Source organism: Diceros bicornis, unplaced genomic scaffold (genome assembly GCF_020826845.1).
Source record: "Diceros bicornis minor isolate mBicDic1 unplaced genomic scaffold, mDicBic1.mat.cur scaffold_55_ctg1, whole genome shotgun sequence".
NCBI lineage: Eukaryota > Metazoa > Chordata > Mammalia > Perissodactyla > Rhinocerotidae > Diceros > Diceros bicornis.
In genome coordinates, this window is record NW_026691429.1 from 585,181 (window position 1) to 605,965 (window position 20,785).

At 41.7% G+C, this 20,785-nt stretch overlaps 1 protein-coding gene across 1 annotated transcript in view; it reads right to left on the reverse strand.

The window, feature by feature from the left end:
• The window catches only part of LOC131403157 (centrosomal protein kizuna-like), a 67,030-nt gene that overhangs the window by 34,528 nt on the left and 11,717 nt on the right, over positions 1–20,785 (reverse strand). Inside the window, exon 3 of the mRNA XM_058537483.1 lies at positions 485–598. Within this exon, the coding sequence (XP_058393466.1) occupies positions 485–598 (114 nt within the window). The remainder of the gene's footprint in view (positions 1–484; positions 599–20,785) is intronic.

Sequence of the window (20,785 nt, forward strand, 5' to 3'; positions counted from 1 at the left end):
GGAAAACGTGTTCCCAGGTCTTGTTGATGCTGCTGGTCCAGAGACCATACTTGCAGATTGGGGGCCTGTATCTTCTAGATTGGGGGCCTGTATCACCAGCATGACCTTGGAAATTGAGGAATCCATCTGGGGTTTGGACTTGCCAATGACATCCCTCTAGGGTGGTGGCTAGACTAGATTATATCCTGGGTTGTTCACGAAGGTATGCTAATATACCAGATGAAGGCTACCTGTGCTCCCTCCCCCCAAGTAAGCCCTTAAAACATTGTTATGAGTAGGGATTGAGTGGATATATCCAATTAACAATTAGAAACAAATACATTTACAAAGAAGTAAATGGTCAAGTCCATAAAACAGTTAAACTGACAACTACAAGTGTCTATCCCAGTGGTGACCGTGTGGACTAGTGTTTTGTTTTCATTTGGAAGCATCTGGGAACAAGAATGGCCATCCTTCCACAGCAGCAATTTCATCCCAATAATACCTGACTTGCTTTTCATGGCTGCCACCTCCAGGGAAGAGTCTCGGAGGCTGGTGAAGGACAGCTGTTCCACAGGCTTCAAGGTCTTCTTTCAGAATGTCACTGTGATTATAGAGCCTATAAAATAAAACAGGTGCTGCATGAGATGTTTATTTAAGCACAGATGGCCCAGCTTCTAGAATCTACGGAGGTTCTTCGTGGTTTATTGAAATATATCTGTAATATAATCTAGACACAAAAATGCAGCAACTAGACTATCTCTCGACAAAGATGTAAAATGGGGCATTTTGAAAACCTTGTTTGTGTGTATGTGGCAGTTTTAAATCCATCAGTGGAAGTAACTTTTAACCCTTTGAAGACTTTAATGACCTTCAAATCGACAGCTGTGCCATCTCATTCCACATTCCACCTGACTGATAGGAATGCTAGATAATCTTAACGGCAGAAAAGGCTAATTTTCTATTGTCAATCATAACAAAGTTAGATCTCCACAACTCATGTGAAATTTACTTAAATCGTCACTGCTAAGAAATCGAAAACTGCTGGCTGGATATTGGTTACGTCCTCTATTTCTGAACGCAGAAAAATGACTATTATTTCTCCATTCAGATCCCACTGCAATACAATTTTCTTTATTTTTAGTAAGAAGAGGAAGGGAGGGAAAGAGGGATTTAGCCTTCATTATCTATTTCCAGTCTACTGGGGGACTGGTCTAGTCTAACAATTTGGCCACTGTTTTAGGTTAGGTCTGTCACGGTATCATAGTAGCTTCCAAAGAGACTGGTTAGAAACTTCCTTTAAAAACATGTCCATTTGGGGGAAAGCATGATTCTAAAAAGCTATAGGAGAAGATATCAAAGACAAAACAGTATTTCTACTTTAAAGAAGCTGATGACATACGTAGTTGGGAATATTCAACATGTACTCCAAAAAGAAAATGAAGCAACTTGTAAAGCAATGTGTTAATTAGCAACGTCTTACTAACTTGTAGTTAGTACAACAGTGGGTTAAGTTACTGGATCCATTTGATGGCCATGTGCCTAATATCAAAAGGATGAAAGAGATGTGCTCTGTTTGTCTATTAGAGGGCGAGTGACAAGTGTAGGCTCAGGCACCCTGACTCTGAAGCAGGCTTTTATCCTGGGCAGGAAATATAAATGTCGTGTCATGTCCACCCCCCCCCACCCCCCCACCTCTCATTCAAGCCCTATTCTGGACCCTAGGCCACCCTATGGGCGCTCCAGTTCCTTGCCGTGTCTCAAGCTCTTGTCTAAACTCTAAGCCTAAGATTCTTAGTCCCTCTGGGCTACATCCTGTGTTGGATCCTTCACCTCTGAGCTCTGCTGCCAAAAACCTTCCATTTTTTGATGGGGTTGTTTTGTTTTTTGTTGTTGAGTTGTATGAGTTCTTTATATATTTCGGAAATTAACCCTCTGTTGGATATATGATTTGCAAATATTTTCTCCTAGTTGGTGGGTTGTTTTTTCATTTTGTTCATGAATGGCCAACAGGCATATGACAAGATGTTCAACATCACTAATTATCAGGGAAATGCAAATCAAAACTACAATGCGATTTCACCTTACATCCATCAGAATGGCTGTAATTAACAAGACAAGAAATAACAAATATTGGAGAGGATGTGGAGAAAAGGGAACCCTCATACATAACTGGTGCAAATGCAAACTGGTGCAGCCACTATGGAAAACAGTATGGAGATTTCTTATAAAATTAAAAATAGAAATACCATATGATCCAGATATCCCACTACTGAGTGTTCATCCAAAAACATGAAAGCAACAATTCAAAGAGATTTATGCATCCCTACGTTCATCACAGCAATATTCACAACAGCCAAGACATGGAAGCAACCCAAGTGCCCATCAACGGATGAATGGATAAAGAAGACATGGTATATAGATACAGTGGAATACTACTCAGCCATAAAAAAGACAAAATCATGCCATTTGTGACAAAATAGATGGACCTTGAGGGTATTACACCAGGCAAAATAAGCCAGACAGAGAAAGATAAACACCGTATGATTTCACTCATATGTGGAAGATAAACACGTGGATAAGGAGAACAGATTAGTGGTTACCAGAGAGGAAGGGAGTAGGCGGAAAGTGAAAGGAGTAAAGGGGCACATATGTATGGTCACAGATAAAAACTAGACTATTGGTGGTGAACACAAAGCAATCTATACAGAAACTGATATATGATATTGTATACCTGAAATTTATACAATGTTATATGCCAATATGACCTCAATAAAATAATTTAAAAAATAAATTAAAAAACAAACAAACAAAAAACCTTCCAGACTCCTGGCCTATATGACTTATAGTACCTATAATACTTCTTTTTCCTTTGGCAAAATCTGGGTCCTAATTCTTCCTGGAAGGCTTTATCTCGTCACCACTCAATTCACAAAATAACACCTGCCCTTAAGAAAAGGAAGACAGGCCCATCGGAGGTAAGCCAATTTCAGAGCAGTAAAGGAGAGCACATAATCACTGGGAAGGCAATCAGGAGTTGTGAGGCAGTAGAGAGACAGAGAGCTCCTTGGCATCACAAGGGCTTGACTATGGAGGAGGAACTTCAGCTGGGCAAGATTTAGACAGAAGGGGAGATGACCCTTTAAGCTAAGGGGTGGCACAGGCAAAGATGTGAGGAAATGCCAGGGTAGGAGGGGTGTCGGGACCAGCAAGGACACAAGTCTGGCCAGGTGGGGGTTGCTGTTTGTGGTGATAAGATAGTAATGGGAAATAAAATTCAATATGAAACTCGGGTGAGAAAATAGTAATAAATCTTGCGGATTTCTGAGCTATGGCTGGTTTCTTGAAAGCAGTGTTTTTGAGAGGGTTAGCCTGGCAGCCGTGCACAGATGCAGTTGGTGAGGGGACAGACACGAGACCCAGACCAGAGCCAGGAGACTGAACTTGTGCTCTAGATGGCAGGGGAAGAGTGTGTAAGTGGGAGAGCAGTGGTGGGGGTGGCAGAGAGGGAGAACAGTCATTCACGGCTCAGCTGGGGGGAAGTCAACGCCCACAGCTGGTGGGGTGGGCTCGCGAAAAACTGGGGTGTGTGCCTCACTCAAAGGGCCAGTCACTCTCAGCTCCCGCAGCGGAATGTGTCTCAGTGACGTCGATCTTCCTAGTTTTCAAGAGAAGCTGGAAATTCACAATTGCTAGTTTTATTTTTACGTGACATCTCTCAAATTTAAAAATCTGGCAGCTAATTCAAAAGGAGGTTAAATACTATGCTGGACAAACAGAGCTGGTCTGCAGGCTTGGGGTCTCCAGCTTAGACTGCCTCTAGTCTCACCTCCCACCCCAGGTGGTAGACCCTGAGCAAGGACCAGGGCTTGATGTTTCTGCACCTCCTCTGAAATGCTGGTACAATGGCGGAAGTTAGCAGATGCTCACCAATGCTGGGGTACCACAGTGGGGTATAGGCAGGGTGTTCGGGTGGGAGCAGCCTCCCTCCAGGGAGGAGTATTTTATCTCCGCCATTCTTAGGAATGGTGATAAGAGAAAACAGTTTTAGTGGTTTTATTACTGTTTATAAATGCTCTACAGACAATGCACCCTTTGTTGCCTGTATGCCCACCCCCCACCCCACCACGGTATGCCAGTGCTAAATAATACCTGATTGTCCAGTCAGGACAGATGCCAGATAACCTTTGTTCTTTTCCAATCTGATCAATCCAAATATCAGGCTTACTTAGACTAGCTCTTCTCATACTTGTCTAGGAGCTTCTCTGACTACCTCATTCACAGGGATCTTTCTTATCCCTGAATTCCTTTAGCACAATACAGACAACATCCTACATTGTACTGTTCTCTAGTTATGTCATGTCTGTCTAGTCTTCTCAACAAGACCAAAAGCTTGTTGAGAACAACAATTGGACTTCTGAATTTTTATCTTACTTGAAGCTTCATGTCGCACTCAGCACAATACTGAAGACATACTTAACACCACGAGTTGAATGACAGGCCAAGATTTAAACCTAGATTAGAGAAATCCATGACACCTATTTTTACAGTATGTTTTTATATGGTTGCTGTTAGACCAGTCCAGGGCTTCCACGGCGTCCATGGCTTGGCAACGAGCGATCAGTAAGACGGCCACAAGTACTGTCTGCACAGAGCTTATGGTCTACTCTCGATTAACTCAGAACCTTCTCTGGCTAAAAGACAAGTTGGTCTGTGCTTAGGGTTTCTAGTAGTTATTTCTCCACGTGATACCTGACTTTAGCTTACAAAATATTCATCAGTCCTTTGCTGAAAAAATATCTATTAAAGAATTCAAACACTATGGAGCTAAAGATTAAAGACTATGTGTTATAAAAAACACTATCCTAGAATTCAAGACCTCAATTTCTTTCATGTCTTCTATTTGCATTCCCATCAAAATAATTCCAACTGGAGGGGCATCAGTCTGACCAGCCCATGCCCAGTCCTTCCTGGGGAACATGTAGACGGACCTGGCACTAACACACTGGGCCTTACCATCAGTTTGTCTCTGTGAACTCCAGCAAGTGGACAAACGTGATGGATGACAAGTAATCTCTAGAAGCACAAAAGGCACTTTAAAGAGGTATATTTTATTTTACCCAACAGTGCAGGCAGATAATAAATAAATATTTTTGGCCAAATTTAAAGTAATTGCTTTCTAGCTTCATTTTCATCTTTCAGTCACACAGAATTTAAGAGATAATTTAAAAGAAAACAACTCCACTCCAGGCTAATGGGAACACTCAAAGGAAGGTACAATTTTTTTTGGAAGCAAGGAAGAGAGAAAAAGTGCCATGCTTTTCCTTTCAGTACTGCAAACTGAGAATTACTTTTTGGCAAAAATGACCCTGTATGAGGGCTGTAGAAAATAAACTTTTCCTTAACCCCACCAGGTAACTTCCACACATTCCCGTGGGTGTTCTATCAGAGTGGACATGTTTCAGTCGCAGCACTAAAGGCATGACTTTCAGGTTTTATTTTCTCTAGGGAACAACAGTCTCAAAATGGTGTGGTAATCACTGCCCATAACTAGTAATGAGTTTACTTCATAATTTACATAATATAATGTTACTTTTAAAAAGTTTTATAAAATACATTTACTGTATTTTTAATGAGACTGAAGAATAATAAAGCACCACAGTTGGTCACATCCAGAACAACGTTTTGGGGAAGGAAATTGTATTGCTAAATGAGCAACGACAAAAAGGCATCATCTGCAGAGGTGGTCTGTAGTTCTGAGTGTGGGGTTTAGGAACAGCCCATATACAGAACGGTGGGCAAAGGGCAACATGACCGGCCTTTGCTTCCCATTCCAGTGCCTGCAGAACACTGGCCTGCACACTCAACTTCTTCCTTCTCATGGGTTTGACCCTACCCTCCTTCCAAAACATAAGAAGGTTTTGATCTTTAAACTAAGAACACATGGCCTGGATAGAAAAGATTACTTTTAAAACCATCACTTTGGGGCTGGCCCGGTGGCATAGTAGTTAAGTTGGAGTGCTCTGCTCCGGCAGCCCAGGGTTCTCAGGTTCTGATCCCGGGTACGGACCTACACACCGCTCATCAAGCCATGCTGTGGTGGCATCCCACATACAACATAGAGGAAGACTGGCACAGATGTTAGCTCAGGAACAATCTTCCTCACCAATAAATAAATAAATAAATAAATAAATAAAGTCTTAGTTGCATATTTTATCTCTATTAAAAAAATAAATAAATAAAACCATCACTTGATCATGTTCTGGTTCTGTTTTTCACATTTAATTCCCAAGGAAATTTGTTGATTACAATCAACAACATTTAAAATCCTCCTAAGACCCATGAGAATTGTTAAGTCTAAACAGAAGTAACAGAATGCATTCATGCACCCAACACTCAAAGACCACAACTGCTACAAAATATAACTAACGAACCAAAGCGGGCTGTTGTCAGTCAAACCCTGATATGCTAATTCAATTTGTGTAGCTTACTGGTCATCCTGAAGCAATTTAGCACCTTCACCAATAAGAGAAAACCTCCAGTGACCACCCACCCACAGGTACACAAATACATCAGAGAACCAGAGACGTCTGTAGAAGCCCTACCTCCATAAAGATGCAAATTAAGATTTAAACAGTGTAACAATTGGCGAGAGCTAATCCTTTTACAGAGGTGTAAATGGCTATTGAGAACTGAATTCCGGCTGCTAGCTTTTGTTAAGTAGCATTACAGACAAGTTTCACCCAAGAGTAATGCCACCAATTCTGAAGACTATTGATAAAATAGTTTCCTAAAGCCAGTGCAATTTGTTTACTCTGATATCAAGTTTCCTGACCATAAATCCAAACATGTAAATATAAACCACATCAAGAATTAGTGCCCTGGGAAAATAAACTGGGAGGAACTATCTCAAGCCTGACACCCAATGGCTGGAACAGCTGTATGTGCGGCTACAGAGAAGTCTGTATACGGGGTTTTGTTTGCCACACAAAACAGTTGTAGAAAGGACAAACACATACATAGTTAAAGAGTATTTTTCTTTTTTTTTTTTTTTTTTTTTTTAAAGATTTTATTTATTTATTTTTTCCCCCCAAAGCCCCAGTAGATAGTTGTATGTCACAGCTGCACATCCTTCTAGTTGCTGTATGTGGGACTCGGCCTCAGGATGGACGGAGAAGCGGTGCCTCGTTGCGCGCCCGGGATCCGAACCCGGGCCACCAGCATCGGAGCGCGAGCACTTAACCACCAAGCCACGGGGCCGGCCCAAGAGTATTTTTCTTTTAACGGGCTGTCTTACAAAACCTATGTTTTGGTGGCTCCCTTGGTCCCCATTGTGCAGCCCCCTGGGTGGTCCCTTCCAGGGGGCCACTTGAAGGGAACACAATGCCAAAAATGAGGGAAGGAGGGGACAGCAACACAAAGGCCAACAGAGCGGGGCGGTCTGCAGCGGCAGGCTGCAGCTAGGGGTCAGCAAACAAGGCTCTCTCTCTGGACCCAGGAAACAAGGGCTCCTTCTCCATACCTGGAAACAGCGTGATTAAGCTGACAGCTTGAATTATGGGCTGCATTTTGTAGGGTACCGTCTGCCTGCGTTAAGGTCCTCTTTATTGTAGCAGAGGCCTCACAAGCAAAACCCTTGCCTTTTCCCCCTCTTTGGCTTCAAAACATCATTCTGTTCCATTTTAATTTTCAGAACTACTCCTTCTCCCATATCACCTTTCCTTTTTTTGTTTTTTAAGTTGCTTAATGAGGTGCTGGGAGGCCTGAGAGAATTTATAATAGGGTGTTTCCCTCTACCCTTAAACAGAGATAACCAGCCTGAACCCATAATGAGATTTTAGCAGCCGAGTCATTAGCGATGGCTGCATAAAGGATGGTTCCTTTATGAAACGGATGTGTTCTTTTTTTTTTTTTTTTTATTATTTATTTTTTACCCCAAAGCCCCAGTAGATAGTTGCATGTCATAGATGCACATCCCTCTAGTTGCTGTACGTGGGACACGGCCTCAGCATGGCCAGAGAAGCGGTGCGTCGGTGCGCGCCCGGGATCCGAACCCAGGCCACCAGCAGCGGAGCGTGAGCACTTAACCGCCAAGCCACGGGGCTGGCCCTGAAATGGATGTGTTCTTAATTTGCTCTTTGATAGGTCTGTGGATCCCAAACTTAACACCTGAGTTGATAAAAATCCTCTTTGCTGGGAAGGTGAACACTGGAAACATTTACTCTTGCTCCCTGGATTTCCTTTAAATCAGCACAGATGTGTCGCCAGAGGGGTGTTGTCATTAGGGTGCTGGCTGCACCCTCCAATCTGAGGTGCACACAACAGATTTATGGAGCCAGTCACCTAAAGTGACCTGGCTTTAAATATCTGCTGCAAAAAAGAACATGGAGGGTAAATGTCTTATCATACAACTTTATGCCTTTGATAGTGCTCAGGGCAAGCTACCCCAGGAAGCACCACTCTGGTATGCAGATTATTTCGAGCTGAAGACAATAAGGACTCAGAGAACTCAGGAAGAATATTTGAGTTGCCCCTCCCAAACTGCCTAAAGAATTTAAAACAAAAGATCTGTTTCAGGAAGGAGTTATTATCATGACTGCTATAAAGATAATGTAGGATAGAGGTTACAATAGAAAAGGCACCAACAAGCCCATCTTATCGGAAGTTCTGTCTCTCTGGCCACATGCTCTAGATGGCCCTGCGAGGGGTTACCAGACAATCATTTACAAGGGAAGTCTCCATTTGTAAAGGTATCTCCCTCTCTGTATTGGGAAGAGAGGGGATGACCTCATTTCTAGAGACTTATCAATGTAGAAGGTGAGGCCTTAAAACTGCATAATAAGAAGTTCTGTCTCTCTGGCCACATGCTCTAGATGGCCCTGCGAGGGGTTACCAGACAATCATTTACAAGGGAAGTCTCCATTTGTAAAGGTATCTCCCTCTCTGTATTGGGAAGAGAGGGGATGACCTCATTTCTAGAGACTTATCAATGTAGAAGGTGAGGCCTTAAAACTGCATAATAAGCCTTACTCTTGTTTACAGTGCTTTAGTGATAATCTCCTGTAACTAACACCCCCGCCCCCAACATCCTCCTTGTCTTTGGTTGGACATGGTATTTAAGACGAGAATCTCTGCTACTGTGTTGAGAAACGCAGTGTCCCTGCTTTCTCCCATGTATACATGTTATTAAACTTGGTATTATTTTCTCCTGCTAACCTGTCTTGTTATTTGGTCAGCCATAAGAACCTTAAGGAAAAGGGCAGAGGGAGATTCCCCCTCTTCCCCCGACACCTTTCAGAAATGTAATACAATCAGGCCTTGTATTTTGACTAAATTTAAAGAATACTATGAACATAATAAATTTTTTTATTAGACATTATCATAATTGGTTCTATAATTAAACTCTAGAGGGCGCTTTTTGTAAAAGGGCATCTGATATTTTCAGGGTAGAATCATCTTTGCTGGAGCTTAAGGACTAACAGAGGATCATAAAACAAAACACCAGACTTTTGCTGTTACACGGCTCTCCATCTGTCTCCACATGTGTGTATGTGCATGTGCAGGTGTACGTGCGTCTGTAAGAGAAGAGACAAGGAGGACCAGACTGGGCTGGCAAAGATTATGCTACGTGAGGGGATCCAGGGAGAAGGCAAATCAGAAGGCATGATGGGATGGTGGATGGGCTTACTGAGGGCTCAGGCAACGTTCAGACTCTGAAATAAGTTAGTATGTCACTTCTCTGGGATAAGTGAGTCTCCTTAGAAGCCAATTAACTCTGATGAATGGGAATGGGGTCTAGGGCAGTCACCCTCCACTGAGGGAGAGCTCAGACCTGTAGGGCAGGTCCCTCCCTGGGTTCTGACTCATTGTTCATTGTTCGGGGCCCACCTCCATGATGACAATGAGATGGGAGTGGCAGCACCCTGGGAGGGCACCAGCAGGAAGGAGACTGAACACTTGGCTATTAACGATTGCCTCCTGCTATGTGAGTATGGTAGAAATCAAAGACAGAATTACTGACAAAATTGTGCTGGTTTTCTGCTGGCTCCTTCAGAGGGCCAATACTGTATTAAAATGAAGAAGCTGAATCAATTTATTATTCAAATGCTCATTCACCTAAGAAGCTGCTAAAAGGAAGCCAAAAGAAACAAGAAAGTGAATGATAACAAACCATCATTATGAATGAATAAAGGGGATTAACCGGGAGGAAAGGCAGGCGGGATGCAAGCTAGGAAATAATGCCCTCCTGGGTAGACCCTGGGAGCCAGGTGAAAAGGCTTCTCGTCAGTGTGGAAGTTCAGGGGATGTAAGACAAGCACATCCCCAATTCCAGGTAAGTACACCTTTCAAAACAGCAGAAACCAGTTTCAGCTGTGCCCATGATTACAGATGTAATAATGCTCCAAAACAACCATGTCCAGCATACATCCATGTAATATATAACATCTGATCAGCAAGCACCATCAATCCCAGACCCAGCACTGGAAATTCTTTTAGGGATTCAATTATCCTAGAAAGTAGTGCTTTTCAATGTTTAAGGTGGCAGAACACCTGGAATTCTTAGAACTTTCTGTAAAATATCATGAAGTACTGATATACGTCATTTCATCACACAAATTAGGAACATTTTTACTAGCGGACAATGAATATATGTATACAATATAAAAATCAAACCACTAACACAAATACCCATGATGAAAAACCAATCTATCAAACCTAACAGGATCAGCTGATTTCACATTTTTCATTATTATTCATTTGGTACTCTCATTCATTTTCTCTTCCAGTAGGCAAGCTATAGCAGGTAACCAAAGTTTTATTAAAATAATTTTGAGGAAGTTCTCAAAATTACAAAGATTTATTTTCCTAAAAATTGGAAAAGACCACTTGACTCAATAGCAGGAGAATTCTACTGGAATATATCTGAGAATCACTGCACTAAAGAAAACGAATCTAGCATTGTTTTAAGCAGCAGATTCAAACACACTTCCAGTCCACAAAAATGACAAGCAAATTAAAATGAATTTACACTGACAAAGGAAAATAGAAAAAAGTTAGACAACTAGTTGAAGGCCATTAAACACAAGGTGTTCAGAAGTGCTCCTCACATCTCTCTTGTAGGTTAAAGTAATACTGTAAGTCTCCTAACTGGGACTCAAAATAGTGAGATTCAGTACAAAAGCACAAGAAAACATATCAAGGTCTCACTTATTGCTTTTTGAGTTTTTCTTATCTGCTTGGCCTATCTGCACAGATTCCCTCACAAAAGCCCTCACTGAATGGAAGCTTTCCCACTCAGTTATCAAGCTCAAATGTTCCTTATCAAATCCCAGCTTAAAATAAGTTTCGTTTTTCTAGAAGCCTATCACCAATAGCTCAACAACTGCTCTTCAAAAGGTGAGAAATATAAGTTTAAGAGAATAAAAGGGAAGATGAGCCATAAGGAACTGATCAAGTCTAAGATCAAGGTGCTGGCTGGCTTGGTTCCTGGTGAGGGCCCACTTCCTAGCTTGCAGACGGCTGCCTTCTTGTTGTGTCCTCACAGGGCAGAGAGAGGAGGAGAGCTCTCTCAGGTCTCTTCTCATAAGGGCACTAATCCCATCACGAGGGCCTGACCCTCATAACCTCATCTAACCTTAATTACCCACTAAGGGCCCATCTCCAAATACCATCACATTGGGGGTTCAGGCTTCAACATATGAATTCTGCAGGGACACAACTCAGTCCATAAGAACACCGCTGCCACCATCTTGTTCCTGGCCTAAGGATGAGGTCAGCACTGAGGATGACAGAGCAGGGAAACGGAACGGACCTGGGTCTTTGATGACAAAAGTGAAGGGCAGTATCAACCAATCCCAGGGCTTGCTTTACTCCCGGACTTTCAGAAATAAACAAAAATGTGTTTATTGTTTAAGGCAGTTCGAGACAGTGTTCCCGTTATTTGTAGCCTGGTATATCAAGATAATTAATAGGTAAATGTTCAACAAGGCCAGAAAGCCAAGTTTGAAAAAAGAACTCTGATGGATGGCTTTTCCATAATTCAAATTTACATTTCATTGAAAAGAATTTAAGGGAGGTATCTTAAAATGACGATCCTACCCCTGTCACTCTGCTCCCCTACCATGTCTCCTTTTTATAAATACCAGTAACAGCAGAATCTTTGCTCTTGGTGTGGCTGGGCCAGCACAAAGCAGGATCGAGGGGCTGTTCATGTGCTGGGTGTGGAGGGATAAGAAAAAGACCCCTGTAGCCCCTGAATGTGTTCCCCTGGCCTGCAGTGGTGCTATACTCTGCCACATGAGCCACTCCTTCAGCTGGAGTGACCAACAGTTCCCTAGACATGGGCCATGCTGGTCTGTCTCCAGGCCTGTGCTCCAGCCATTCCTCTCTTAAAATCTGGAATGGCTAATCTCCTTTCATCAGCCAAACCAATCACCATGGCTATTCTGGTTTTCTATTGCTTGTAATAGCTAACCTGAATTTAGTGGTGTAAAACAACAATCGACAACTTTTTGTTATGTTCATGGCTTCTGCGGGTCAGGAATTTGGACAGGGCACAGGGCAGGTGGCTTGTCTCTGCTCTGCAATGTCAGGGACCTCAGTCTGAATATCACGGGGTGATGTGGAACACAGGTGACTGGAATTATCTGGAGGCTTCTACACTCACATCTGGAGCCTGGGCTGGACTAAATTCAGGCTCAGCTGGGCCTGCTGACTGCAACACTGACACACGGCCTCTCCCTGAGGCTTGTTTGTTGTTAGCCCCACTTTCTTGGAAACCTGGCCATATTCCAGTCTCTCCTACCTTATTTGAATCTTAAACAACCAAGACTTGACCCCTAGAGTCTCCTCTCCAACTTTTGAAACCATAGGTAAACTTGTTCCACTCAGAATAAACTACTTTTAGATCTCAAATTTGTATTGAAAGAGGTCTAATTTTTCTGCAGCCCTCGTGGAATGTGGCCTGCTGGTTCCCTCCCTAGCAGAGATGCAGGCCTGCTATATTCTCTCATCAGCCTCCCTAGTCTCTCTTTCCCCCTGCCCTCCCTTTCTCCCTCTCCCCAATCGCCTCCTCCCTCCCCTCCCTCTACATCTCTTATTTGGCTCCCGGAGTGCTGGGATAGGGCCTCTTAACACTTCATTGAGACATCTCCCCAAAAATGTTGTAACTCACTTAAACATCAAATGATAAGAGGGATTCTAGGAAAACAGTGGCAGCACAGCCTTTATTTTTAAAAATCTCCCTGAATTCCCTTATATAAATATAAAAAAAAGATAGAACAACTAGGAGAGCAAACCAAAAATTCATGCATAATATCTATGACAAAATTATGTGACAAAATATGAGTGAGTGGAACAAACTACTGATAGCAACTAAACCCCCATTATATCTGCAATTGTACAGAAGGAAGTGGAGGGACAGCAAAAGTATGAATGACGTTCCTGAGAATGCAAGAACCTCCACATCGTCAAGCGGTACTCACTGGCAGGCTGAGGTGAGAAGGGCAGCCCATCTGGAAGGGGGCTGCAGGTCCATTTCAAGGGTTAGAACAGAGGGACTGCGGTAGGTGCAGGAGCAATCCGGGCCCTACCACTCCAGAACCTTACCAGTCTAAGTGCCCTTTCAGCAGAGCTCTGCACTGAGGAGAAGCTGCTGGGAGTGAACTCTAAATTGAACTTAACTGGGACAATAACGGCAGAGGAAGAATCTTTCCATTTCAAGTGGAGGAGGGGAAAAGAGCCAAGGGATCTAAGAAAGTAAGAGGCCACATACAAACATTCTGGGAGAACAACAGAAGAGGGAGCTCTGGAGCCATAAAACTAGGAAAGCCAGCCTGGCCCACCTGCCCCTCCTGAGTGCAGGAGAACTCCTCTCACCAGACATAGGCCCAGAAAAGATTCCAGGTCTCTTTATCAGTAAAGCGCAGGTTAACGACACCTCCACTGCATAGGGCTGCGGCAGCAGATGAGATAATGTATGTAAAGCAGCTGGCACAGCATCGGGTACACAGTAAGCACTCAAAGATGATCGAAATTATTACCATTATTATAAACATTAGCATATCAAGTTTATATAACAACCTTAAGCCTAACTCTAACAAAAGATTAAAGATTTCAGTTAGGCCACAGTGAAGTGTGGTAAAACACCACTGTCCCGCTCCAGAGGACATTTCCCAAGTTGTCCACCCCGGACTCAGCACCCTTCTCCGCAGAACAGTACTACCCAGTACATAATTGCTCAATTCTGCCTCTCGCCTTCCCTTTCCCCAGCTGCAGGCTGACCCTTTTCCAGCTGCTCACACATCCTTGCTTCAGAGAGCCTCTTACAGCTCCCTGGTCTACGATTTTCCTTTATGATCAATTTTCCGCCCTGATTATCTTGTTTCTGGAAGGTATCTCAGGTTTTAGGAAAACTTCTGATCACACCCAATTGGATGATGATTTCCTGGTTGAACTCGCAGAGTTCTGGAGCCTCGCTGGTGACCTCATGTACTGATGCTAAGCACAAGCTCTACTTACAGTGCATCATACCCAACACTTCTCAGTGAAAAGGGCTAAATAAAACAAACTGTCCATTTTGTCAGGATTCTGATTCATTGATGCTAGAAATTAAATTTATCAAATTGCTAAGAGTCAGAGTAGGAGAGACAGAAGCCAAGTTCATTTCTGACTTAAAAAAAAAAAAAGAGGTTGGCCATTCCCTTTATATGTCATGTATGTCCCTGCATCTTGACTTCCAGAACCACACTATCAGATTACCATTAACTATCAAATGCCAACATGTGCCAGTCACTGTACCAGGTGCTTCAGCTGAAAAAATCAATCTGATGAAGATAGTAAACTAGAACTTTGAAGTCAAATTTAATTAGTCAAAAGATGATACTGGTCAAAAGGAGATCCAAGACTATAATCACAAAAAGGTCATGGCTCTGCCAGTCTTCCTGTGGTCTAGAGCAGGGAAAGAGAAAGAGAACATTCCAAACAAATCAGTAAGTTCCTGATTTGTTTCTTGTGATCATCTCTAGTTAAAGAAAGGGAATTAGGGACAGGGCTAGCCTGACAGGAGAAATAAAAGGGAACAGGTTCATATTCTGGATAATTTTTCATAAATGTGTACAAAACATAATATTCTGAAATCACATATTCTCCATGTCAGCAGACGGTTATGAGTTTGGAAGGCTTTCTAGTAACCACACATAATAAAATAAGAAAGTACTGTGTATAATTTAAAAGGACAAATTGTTAAAAGACTTGGGAGGGCTCATCACAAGGAAAGAAAGATGAAATGGAAGGGGAGAAAACTGTTCCACCAATAGATTTAAAAGGTAAAAGAAAAACTAAATTAGAAATGACTTTGTCAAAGCTATGCATTTCATAACTAAAACTGAAAGTGGCCAAACGATATCTGGTTTCCCCGGCCTTCAGAAAGGAAGCAGCAGCCAAGTGGAAGCGACTATGAGGGAGAAGGGAAGAAGAGACACCAGGTAGGCTTCAGGGTGCTGATACTATTTCTTGACTGGGTGGGGGTTACCAGCTGTGTTCACTCTGTGATAATTAATGGAGCAGTACACTCATGATTTGTTCACTAGTATGTAGGCTATACTTCAATAATAAAATTCATTTTAAAAAGAGCACATGACAAGGACTTCTGCTTCTTGTAAAGGCATCCTAGGTAATGCAGGCCAATCCTTGCACTAAGAACAAAAAAAAGTATAAAAAATATCTCTTTGATAGCTTAGAGAGATAAGGCAGTGATGAATTACAGGATCAAAACCTAGAAAAAAAGGAAATTCAGAGAGATAAGCCTAACATCTGGGGCAATTTTTCTTTGAAGGGCATGTGCCAATTCCAGAAAAGGCAGCTGAGAGTCTGAGAAGCTGAGTGGAGCTCCAGGCAATCCCACAGAGTGGGAGAATAAAAACTGAAGTCCAGGTCTACCAACGAAGGGGAAACTTAATAAATCACCCACACTTTGAACTGGAACTTCAAAGGGCTGCTTCCTGTGGATAACGGTGAAACTGAGTCTGGCCCTCAAAGGGACCAAGGCCTGGCTTCACACTGTATCAATTCTTCAACCTGGATGAAAGGGACCCAGGATCACTTCTGCCCCAGGCACCTGCCAGAAGCAAATGCAAATCCTCTTTAGAGGAGGAAAACTTCCTTGTCCTCAAATCACTCCCAAAATGCTCCTACACAATATCCATTCAAAAATTGCCAGAGATTTGAGAAAAACAAGACAAGAGTGATTAAAAAGCGAGAGAAAGAAAAGAAAACAGAAGCAGACCCATGGGGAAGAAATGGAGATCCAGTCTCTAAGGTACTTATACTGTCTGGAAAGAAAGTAAAAATATTAATTAACAACAGATTTTGAAAGGTCAGAAACTTATAGATGAAACAAAAATTAGTAAATATATAGGTGATTAGAATCATGTAATTATTAAGCTCGAGCTAACAGAAACATACAGAACCCTACCCAATGAAGAGTGAATATACATGTTTTTGCATTATGGGCATTTATAAAAATTGGCCATTACTATGGCCAATCAACAAAGACCAAAGGACAGATGTTGTTCAGAACACATCCTCTGCCAACAATGTGATAAAATTGGAAATCTATAATGAAAAGAGAATCCTCTTTTCCCCTAATATGTTTAGAAACAACCAAAAATCATTTTACATAATACCTATGTCAAAGAAAAAGATATAATAATTATAAACATTTAGATAATTATGTTAAAATACTTAAAACTGAATGGGAGTGATAGCATTATTTGTCAAAGCCAGTGGGGTGCAAGTCAAGCAGTACTTACATGGAAATTTAAAGCCTCAAAAGTATATGTTCTAAAATGGGAAAGATTGAAAATTAGGCATTCAACTCAGTTAGAAAAAAACCACCTGGTAAAACCAAGCAAAGTAAAAAGGGAATAATAAAGATAATAACAGAAACAAACGAGATTTTAAAAAAGCAACAGATGGGATGAAATCTGATTATTTGGAGAAATTAATAAAATAGACAAATCTCATGCAGGATTGATTGATGAAAAAAGTTGGGCAGACATAAAATTATGAATGAAAAAGAAACATAATTATTGACACGGTAAAAATTCTAAAATATAGGGTCCAGCCCGGTGCCCTAGTGGTTAAGTTTGGCATGCTCTGCTTTGGCGGCCCAGGTTCAGTTCCCGGGCGTGGACCTACACCACTTGTCGGCAGCCATGCTGTGGTGGTAACCCACACCCAAAATACAGGAAGACTGGCAACAGATGTTAGCTCAGGGATGATCTTCCTCAGAAAAAAAAAAAAAAGAAAAAAAGAAAAAAAATTGTAAAATATAAAAGCTGCCCACAAATTTGAAAACTTAAAAAAGTATTAAGAAACTAGAAAATTTTTCTAGTACACTCTACATTTTCAAAATTGACTCAAGATGAATGAAAACATCAATATACGTATAAGCATTTAAGAAACAGAAAAAGTAGACAAAAATTGAGAGAATTTTCATCAGTGCACCTGTCTTGCAAGAAATGTTAAAAGTTCCTCTGGTTTTAACCTTTGCAAGTGTTCTCAGTATCCCAGACTCCTGCCTTTGCTCTAGGGCACCCACCTCTTCTGACTGAGGCCAGAAGCCTATGGTGAGAAGGGTGGGAAAGGCTGGGGAACCAGGTTCAGGTCGGTCAATGGAGACTTCTTTTAACATCTCCCGTACAGACACTGAGTGACAATTAATGTCTACTTTGCTGACCATCTGGTCTGAGGACTGCTGCCCTCTTGGAAGCCTGGTTCTGGACTTTTAAAAATGTAAACCAGGGGCCGGCCCAGTGGCGCAAGCGGTTAAGTGCGCGCGCTCCGCTGCGGCGGCCCGGGGTTCGCTGGTTCGGATCCCGGGCGCGCACCGACGCACTGCTTGGTAAGCCATGCTGTGGCGGCGTCCCATATAAAGTGGAGGAGGATGGGCACGGATGTTAGCCCAGGGCCGTCTTCCTCAGCAAAAAAGGAGGAGGATTGGCGGATGTTAGCTCAGGGCTGATCTCCTCACAAAAAAAAAAAAAAAAAAAAAAAAAAAAAAAAAATGTAAACCAAAATAAAGATAAGGAACGTCTTAGATTTTTCAGATCAAAGTAGGTGAGCTAACAGGAGAGGCACAGGCAAGACTGGGGCATGAAGTGCCAGGCAGAATAGGAAGGGGATACACTGACAGCCCCACCTGCTGGCACCAGGTTATCTTTTCAAAAGTGTAATGCACAACCTTACTTTGGGAACAAAAGCGATCATTTGTGGGGCAGCAAGAAAAAGCTCAGGGGGCCACTTGTTGAGGGGCAGAGGTCAGGTCCAGGAAAAACAAGAGACAGTGGTGAAGAAAAAAAGCAAGTGAAGCAGACACCTGAAGGCATCATCACATCTGAAGGAACACTGAATCGATAAACATGCTGCCAGCTCCGCTTAGAGTGACTTGCGGGTAAATTTTACAAGAAACACAGTTTTATGCAAGAATTTCAGATGCAAGAACTTCCTTCCCATATTTAACTTTGAAGAGGGGCTAAATTAAAATCACTAGAGGAGATTCACTTCATGTGATCACATTTTTATGACCCTGAGAAACCAAGGCTTTCACTTATTTAGTGTAAAAGGCGGCATTACGTTTTGCTGTCAGCCATACTCCAAGGGGGGAAGGAACAAAGCAACTCTGCGAATGCTTTGCTCAGCTTGAAGAAGGGCACACAGCACTTCCTCAGCTTATTTGAGGCTGGAAGGCACAAAAATCAATACGGACAGAGCAAAAGGTCAAATTGCCACCGCTTAGTTTTCTTTTCTTCTCCTAATTAAATAATCTAATTTGCTTCTGGAGCTTCCTTATTCAACCTAATGAGATATTATCTCTGATATTCCAGTTTTTTAGGCAGTAGAGAGTTACTGGGAACCAGCCCAGGGTATCAGTTAAGAATACAGACTCTGGACCCAGACGGCCGAGCTCAAAGTACACTGAGCCACTTTGTGACTTTGAACATAACTTCTCTGTGTCTCAGTTTTCTCCTTTGTAAAAGGGTAATAATGATAGGAATAAATGGATTATTATAAACAAAGCTCTTCACAATAGTGCCTGGCACAGAGTGGGTGCTATTGAAGGGTATATCACCATTATGATTGTGATTTGCATGGTAGAGCACAGAAATTAAGAGCATGAATTCTGGCATCCGGCTGTCAGTTCGAATGCTAGCTGCACCTCTAAGGTTATTTAATCCTTCTAAACCTCACTTGAAATACTCCACTTGGCATCTGCAGCACAACTTCTTCTCGGTTCTCTTGATTCTTCCCTGCAGCTTCGCCTCAAACTCCTTTGCTGTTTCCTGCTCATTTTCCTGACCTTGAATGTGGAGCCAGGCCTTGGGCTGCTTTCCTATTCACACTCATTGCCTAATGTTCTTCTCAGGGTCCACGGCTTTAAAGTGCATTTATATTCTGATGATTCAGTAAAGTTGCAGGATACAGAATCAACATACAAAAATCAGTTGTATTTCTACATAACAATCCAAAGAAAACAATCCCATTTACAATAGTATCAAAAAGAATAAAATACTTAGGAATAAATTTAACCAAGGAGGCAAAAGACTTGTACATTAAAAACTACAAAACATAGCTGAAAGAAATTAAAGAAGACACAGACAAATGGAAAGATATCTCATATTCATGGATTGGAAGATTTAATATTGTTAAAATGTTCACACTATCCAAAGTGAGCTACACATTCAACGCAATCCCTATCAAAATCCCAATGGCATTTTTCACAGAAATAGAAAAACCAATCCTAAAATTCATATGGAACCACAAGGGACTCTGAATAGCCAAAATAATATGGAGAAAATGAACAAAGCTGGAGGAGTCACATCTACTGATTGCAAAACATATTACAAAGCTACAATAATCAAAACAGTATGGTACTGGCATAAACACAGACACACAGACAAATGGAACAGAACAGAAACCCAGAAATAAATCCACATATATATAGTCAACTGATCTTTGACAAGGGCATCAAGGAGGCACAATGGGGAAAAGATAGTCTCTTCAACAAATGGTGCTGTTATTCACGTGCAAAAGAATAAAACTGGACCCTTATCTTACACTATACACAAAAATCAACTCAAAATAGACTTAAAAATCAACTTAAACGTAAGACCTGAAACTGTAAAACTCCTAGAAGAAAACATAGGGGAAAACCTGCCTGACATTGGTCTTAGCAATGATTTCTTAAATATGACATCAAAAGCACAGGCAACAAAAGCAAAAATAGATAAGTGGGCCTACATCAAACTAGAAAATTTCTACACAGCAAAGGAAACAATCAACAGAGTGAAAAGGCAACCTACAGAATGGGAAAAATATCTGCAAACCATATATCTGATAAGAGGTTAACATCCAAAATACAAAAGGAACTCTAACAACTCAATTGCAAAAAACCAAATAACCTGATTAAAAAATGGAGAAAGGATTTGAATACATATTTCTCAAAAGACGATATATAAATGGCCAACAGGTATATGAAAAGATGCTTAACATTACTTATCATCGGGGAAATGCAAATCAAAACCACAATGAGATATCACTTCATACTTGTTAGGATGGCCATTATTAAAAAAAAAAAAGAAAGAAAAGAAAATAACAAGTATTGTTGAGGATGTGGAAAAACTGGAACCCTGTGCACTATTAGTGGGAGTGTAAAATGTTGCAGCCGCTATGGAAAACAGCATGGAAGTTCCTCAAAAAATTAAAAATAGAACTACCATATGATTCAGCAATCTCACTCTGGGTA